At 46.8% G+C, this 6,949-nt stretch overlaps 1 protein-coding gene across 3 annotated transcripts in view; it reads left to right on the forward strand.

Annotated features, from left to right (window-relative positions):
- The window catches only part of LOC117768385 (RING finger protein 223-like), a 4,215-nt gene extending 1,823 nt beyond the window's left edge, over positions 1 to 2,392 (forward strand). For 2 of the 3 annotated variants that reach the window (XM_034596664.1, XM_034596665.1), the window contains exons 2-4: positions 158 to 945; positions 1,065 to 1,297; positions 2,256 to 2,392. In XM_034596664.1, coding sequence (XP_034452555.1) covers positions 281 to 945; positions 1,065 to 1,297; positions 2,256 to 2,317 — 960 coding nt within the window. In that variant the 5' untranslated portion in view covers positions 158 to 280 and the 3' untranslated portion in view covers positions 2,318 to 2,392. Of the gene's footprint in view, positions 1 to 157; positions 946 to 1,064; positions 1,308 to 2,243 lie in introns of all 3 variants that reach the window. The other variant, XM_034596666.1, reaches the window with a different exon arrangement.
- Positions 2,393 to 6,949: the final 4,557 nt, after the last annotated feature.

Here is a 6,949-nt window from a genome sequence, read left to right on the forward strand (position 1 = left end):
AGACAAACTGAAACAAAACCATCGTCTGAAATCAAACTCATTTTGATTTGGCTTCACAGACCAGAGCCGTCCACATACTTTGGCACAGTTGCATTACGTCTGTAGTTTGAATCCCGTTGCTCTGCAGTTTATTGATGATGTCTTTTCTCCTGTCCAGTTTCATGAGGTCGTCTGAGGCATCTTCATCGCTTCGTCATCATCACTGATGCTTCCTGTTTCCTGCTGAACATTCAGCGTCACTTCCCCTTCCTCTAAACTCCGCCCCCACTCCCCACCTGACATGAATCCCTTCACAGATTCAAAACCAGGTTCAGGCCCCGCCCCCTGCAATGATTCCCATAGTCCATCTCTCTCCAGTCCACCGGTCCCTCAGGTCATCCCGACGAATCACAGCTCTCCTCCCTGTGATGCCTCATCAGACCAAGATGGAGGTCAAGACGTGGTCCGATCTCCAGTCTCACCGCTTCCATCCTTCGCAGGCCTCGGGCTCAGATCTGAGCTTGAGGTGACACCGGACACGCCCCCTCCAGTCTCTGTTCCAAACCCTTACCGTGCCCCCATCCCCCGCCTCGACTCCTGCCAGGTCTCCATCATCATCCCGTCCCCGGACCTCCGCCCTTCTCCTCTCCCGCCTCAGTGCCCCGAGGACTCCCCAGACCTGGAGTGCGCCATCTGCCTCAGCGACTTCAACAACATCTTCCGCTGTCCCAAGATGCTTCACTGCAAGCATACCTTCTGCTTGGAGTGCCTGGCACGCATTAACGTCAATTCGTCCGAGCCCAACGCCATCCAGTGCCCGCTGTGCCGCAGACTCACGTCCCTGCCCAACCTTGGCCTGCCCAGACTGCCCACGGACTCAGACGTCCTGTCGTACCTGCCGAGCGCCATGCAGAGGGTCTACAGCATCCGCTTCCTCCGCAATAAAGGGAAGCTGAAGGTCAAAAGGTCAGGCTGTTAGAATCGTCTGTCTGGAGTCAGGATTCTAAACAAATGAAAGATCTTTAGTTTCTACGTCTGACACAAATTAGAAATGTAAATCTTTTAACGCTGTCTTTGTCTCTAAGGTCGTCAGAAAGTCACCAGCGGTGGGGTCAAGGGTCGTCAAGGGATGCAAACCGCACTCTGAATGTGGGCCTTCCCATCTCGTCTGTCGAGGGCCACCGCCGGCTGGGTGCGGTGGGCAGAGGTTGGTTCAGGCTGAGGGGCCAGCCGGCGTATCATGTCTTCCTCCTGATGTGCGTGCTGATGATGACGGTGTTGCTGACCGGCATCTTCATCTTCCTCCTCATCCTCTGGAAGTCGACGTTGTGAGTGACATCACTTCCTGTTTATATTTTGAAGTTTCACGTCTGAGTCCAGTTACTGAGCAACAGGCGAGGAGAGGACGACCCGATCCGCTGAGACGCAGCCACCTTTAACCTTTAACTTTTTACTGGAGCTAAAAGTTTCACATAATCACAGAAACGCGTCTTCAACATGAAATAAACATGTGGCAGCCGAGGAGGAAGCTCACTTCTGCCAAAAGCTGTAAACGAAGGAGTCGGCGACAGGTGAAGCTCAGAAACCGTCTGTTCACGGTCACTGTTTCTCAGCGTCTCAGATTTCAGGCGACAGGATGAGGTCATGACGAGCTGATGATGATGTCAAAGTCTAAAATCTGAAATATTGAACTTTTGAGTCAGGGACTGAAACATGAGGCCTGTCAGCAGGTGGCGCCCTCCTCCTCTTCTTCTTCTTCTTCTTCTTGTCAGTTTCAGACACTTTTGACAGTCGTTCATATCAGAGTCGTTTTTACTTACTACTGAAGCAGCTGCAGACGATAAAAGACGAGTTCCCCACATGAGACGACCTTTCAGAAAGTTTGTCTTGTGAATCCAGGTTTTCAGACGTCTGAGTTTTCTGCTTCCAAACAAAGGAAGTGATTTGCATTTTACAAACTTAAATTACTGTGGCTGTTTATTTTCACAGAGACTTTTTCTTTCATTCTAATGAATCCTCATGAAACCTCTTGGTAGAGACTTTTGTTTTTAACAGAGGTTAAAGATCATAAACCTCAGTTTTGTTGCTGCAGAAATCTGCCAGATTCTTAAAAACCTGGTGGAATAAATTGAATGAAATCCTAACTAACGACGTGGACTCGCACCTCAGAGGGTGGTGTTGTTGTTGTGTGGTTGAAAAATGACCTGAAACAAATAGTTTTACATTAAAAACATTGTGAGTAATGAGTTTCATCTCGTCCACAGCTGAAAACAACTGAACCGTCAACAAGCAACTTTTCCTGAAGCTCTTTACAAAACTCTCAGGTGTCATCGCTTAAAACATATTTTAAAAGATTATTGTCAAAACTAAATTTCCATGTGATGTTTAAGAGAAAAACATATTTATTTCGAACAATTGTCCTGTTTTTTATGTTGTTCACTGTGTTTTAGGCTTTGACCTTTAAACAACCTGTTTTACTGTGTAATGTAAAATAAATGATTTTATATTTTTACAACTGTTTTAGCAAAACCTGCACTGTCCCCATGTTTGCTATGTTACACCTAAATAAACTCTTTTTTTGAATGAAACAAATGAAGAAAGTGTGAGTTAACCATGTTTGTAACTTCTACTGCAAAGTGTGAGATATTTTGTTCTTTAAATTTTAAATTTAGACAAACATGAGTCTATAAACCTGAAGTTGATGCTGAGTTAAACAATGTTTTTAATTCAATTCAAAAAACACATTTTTTTTTGATTTTCTGAACATTACAAGTTGGAGAAGCAACATCAGCCATCCTCAGTTCATTGTCTTTAAAATGTATAGTTTTTAACAGCCTTACTCATTATTAAATATATATATATTAAATATATATATCTTAAATGTTCCTGTAATGAATCGGTCGAGAATCAGAGGCTGCGTCTCCTGACATGAGACATGATTGATAATAAGAACCTGAAAAAGAGAAAGTCACACGACATCTGATCCAAGAACAGTTTGAGGACGAAGACGAACAAGAACCTGAGTCGTCCTCCATTAAACTCTTACTTGTACCAATGAGTCCAGCAGGTGGCGCTGCACCACCAACAATTTAGGGAATAGAAAATGACAACAGAGAGAGAAACGTCTGTCTGTCTCTCTAGGTCTGTCTGTTCCTCTGTCTCTGTCTGTCTGTTCCTCTGTTTCTCTCTGTCTGTCTCTCCATGTCTCTCTGTCCCTCTGTCTGTCCCTCTGTCTGTGTCTGTCTGTCCCTCTGTCTGTCTGTCCCTCTGTCTGTCTCTCTGTCTGTCTCTCTGTACCTCTGTCTGTCTCTCTCTGTCTCTTTGTCTCTGTCTGTCCCTCTGTCTGTCTGTCCCTCTGTCTCTCTCTGTCTCTCTGTCTATCTCTCTCTGTCTCTTTGTCTGTCTGTCTGTCCCTCTGTCTCTCTGTCTTTGTCTGTCTGTCTGTCTCTCTCTGTCCCTCTCTCTGTCTCTCTCTGTCTCTTTGTCTCTGTCTGTCCCTCTGTCTGTCTGTCTCTCTCTGTCTCTCTCTGTCCCTCTCTCTGTCTCTCTGTCCCTCTGTCTGTCTGTCTGTCTCTCTCTCTCTGTCTCTTTGTCTCTTTGCCTCTGTCTGTCTGCCTCTGTCTCTCTCTCTCTCTCTGTCTCTCTGTCCCTCTGTCTGTCTCTCTCTCTCTGTCTCTTTGTCTGTCTCTCTGTCTGTCTGTCTCTCTGTCTGTCTGTCTCTCTGTCTCTCTCTCTGTCCCTCTGTATGTCTGTCTCTCTCTGTCTCTTTGTCTGTCTGCCTCTCTGTCTCTCTGTCTGTCTGTCTCTCTGTCCCTCTGTCTGTCTGTCTCTCTGTCTCTCTCTCTGTCCCTCTGTATGTCTGTCTCTCTCTGTCTCTCTGTCCCTCTGTCTCTCTGTCTTGCTCTCTGTTCCTCTGTATGTCTGTCTCTCTGTCTCTCTCTCTGTCCCTCTGTATGTCTGTCTCTCTCTGTCCCTCTGTCTCTTTGTCTGTCTCTCTGTCCCTCTGTCTCTTTGTCTGTCTATCCCTCTGTCTCTCTGTCCCTCTGTCTCTTTGTCTGTCTGTCCCTCTGTCCCTCTGTCTCTTTGTCTGTCTGTCCCTCTGTCTCTTTGTCTGTCTGTCTCTCTGTCCCTCTGTCTCTTTGTCTGTCTCTCTGTCTCTCTGTCCCTCTGTCTCTTTGTCTGTCTATCCCTCTGTCTCTCTGTCCCTCTGTCTCTTTGTCTGTCTGTCCCTCTGTCTCTCTGTCTCTCTGTCCCTCTGTCCCTCTGTCTCTTTGTCTGTCTGTCCCTCTGTCTCTTTGTCTGTCTGTCTCTCTGTCCCTCTGTCTCTCTGCCCCTCTGTCTCTCTGCCCCTCTGTCTCTCTGTCCCTCTGTCTGTCTCTTTCTCTCTGTCTCTTTCTCTGTCTCTCTGTCCCTCTGTCTGTCTGCCCCTCTGTCTATCTGTCCCTCTGTCTGTCTCTTTCTCTCTGTCTCTTTCTCTGTCTCTTTCTCTGTCCCTCTGTCTCTCTGCCCCTCTGTCCCTCTGTCCCTCTGTCTGTCTCTTTCTCTCTGTCTCTTTCTCTGTCCCTCTGTCCCTCTCTCTGTCTCTTTCTCTCTGTCTCTTTCTCTGTCTCTCTGTCCCTCTGCCCCTCTGTCTGTCTGCCCCTCTGTCTCTCTGTCCCTCTGTCTGTCTCTTTCTCTCTGTCTCTTTCTCTGTCTCTCTGTCCCTCTGTCTGTCTGCCCCTCTGTCTCTCTGTCCCTCTGTCTGTCTCTTTCTCTCTGTCTCTTTCTCTGTCCCTCTGTCTCTCTGTCCCTCTGCCCCTCTGTCTCTCTGTCCCTCTGTCTGTCTCTTTCTCTCTGTCTCTTTCTCTGTCTCTCTGTCCCTCTGTCTGTCTGCCCCTCTGTCTCTCTGTCCCTCTGTCTGTCTCTTTCTCTCTGTCTCTTTCTCTGTCTCTCTGTCCCTCTGTCCCTCTGTCTCTCTGTCCCTCTGTCTGTCTGCCCCTCTGTCTCTCTGTCCCTCTGTCTGTCTCTTTCTCTCTGTCTCTTTCTCTGTCCCTCTGTCTCTCTGTCCCTCTGCCCCTCTGTCTCTCTGTCCCTCTGTCTGTCTGTCTCTTTCTCTCTGTCTCTTTCTCTGTCTCTCTGTCCCTCTGTCTGTCTGCCCCTCTGTCTCTCTGTCCCTCTGTCTGTCTCTTTCTCTCTGTCTCTTTCTCTGTCTCTCTGTCCCTCTGTCCCTCTGTCTCTCTGTCCCTCTGTCCCTCTGCCCCTCTGTCTCTCTGTCCCTCTGTCTCTCTGTCCCTCTGCCCCTCTGTCTGTCTGCCCCTCTGTCTCTGTCCCTCTGTCTCTCTGCCCCTCTGTCCCTCTGTCTCTCCCTCTGTTTGACGTGTCCCTGGAGGAATCAGTTGTTTGGATCAGAACTGGGCGTGTGTGTTAATAGCTTGTGTATGGACGCTCCTTGACAACACTGTTAAACACGCCTGTTTCCATGGAGACAAGCCACGGCTGGAATCCCGCCCATTTTGAAGAAGTCCGGCACGTCTCTGTCTTCAAGAGGAACCGACGAACACAAAGAAAACCTGGTGTCTTCGACTCCACGTCCTGGTCCTCAGATCAGATCGACCAGGAGAAAGTGGGTCCTCCACATACGTGATCCTTCCATCGGCTCCGTCCTCGTCTTTTGTTCCCAGTCGACAGAAGGTCAAGAGAATTATGAACCGAGCGTCATGTCTTTGTTGTTTCCTTTGATCTGTTGCTTTTGGTTTAACGTTGTAATTCAGAGACTAAAGAGTTTAGTCTGACATACGTACGTCCTGTCGTCATCTACGTGGGCGGAGTCTACCTGTACTTGACTGATTGGTTTGTAGACGTCGTGAAGACTGCAGCAATCCTTCTTCTTCTTCTTCTTCTTCTTCTTCTTCTATTGTTTAATTCTGTCTCTACTTCCTGTGATTGGTCCAAAAGTCCAAACTCTCCAACAAAGTGTTTTCACTGCAAACCAACAGAACCTGGTTCAGTTTGATCCAGACCCAGAACTCCTCTTCTGCTCTGAGGAACCGTTCACACCTGATGTTCAGGTTCACACTGAACTGAAGAGTCTGAAGGTGTGAACGAGTCCTGAGATGTGTCGTCCATCTTTACAGACGATCACTGACCTGCTCATCGGTTTGGCTTCAGCAGCGCCTCCTGCTGAGCGACCTGGGACATGACGCGTCAGGTCCAGAACTGATCACATGATGTCAGACTGGTCCTCACAGCGACGTGTGTGTGTGTGTGTGTGTGTGTGTGTGTGTGTGTGTGTGTGTGTGTGTGTGTGTGTGTGTGTGTGTGTGTGTGTGTGTGTGTGTGTGTGTGTGTGTGTGTGTGTGTGTGTGTGTGTGTGTGTGTGTGTGTGTGTGTGTAACATGTCAGAACCAGGTCGTTCCTAAAACCACCGTCACCTCTTTGAATTCTCTTTTCAGAACCATTTTCTGCTTTGATGTTTTACAGTTTTGTTTGTTACAGTTATGTAACTGTAACTGTTATGTAACTTTAACTGTGATCTACATTCACTGGTCGAATTGATCAAAATTCAAAACATTAAATTAAAAAGATCTTAATGAAACCGACAGGTTCACTAAAGATAAACAGATCAAAGGTTGGTCTGAGGTCAGTTCAGGTGAGTGACAGAGTGTGGGACGTTTGAGTACTTCAGGTCAAGAGAGGAATCTTTTCTTTCATTTAGAAAAACCTGACGATTGTTTAAAAACTCTTTTTAACACGTTATCCCAACTTATGTAACTGCACTGATTCTTTTCTTTAAATGACATTGCTGCTGAATATAATATAATCATATGGTATAATATATATGTTGACATAATAATACTTTATTTTTAATATAGAACATGTGTGTATTGAACAGTTTATTCAGTGAAATGACCTGAGAATTGTTCTGTTGTTGGACTGAGGAGGTTTCTCAAGGTCATTGACCTCATTCACAACAAACTCATTCATCTGTGAG

This window comes from Hippoglossus hippoglossus, chromosome 9, assembly GCF_009819705.1.
Source record: "Hippoglossus hippoglossus isolate fHipHip1 chromosome 9, fHipHip1.pri, whole genome shotgun sequence".
NCBI lineage: Eukaryota > Metazoa > Chordata > Actinopteri > Pleuronectiformes > Pleuronectidae > Hippoglossus > Hippoglossus hippoglossus.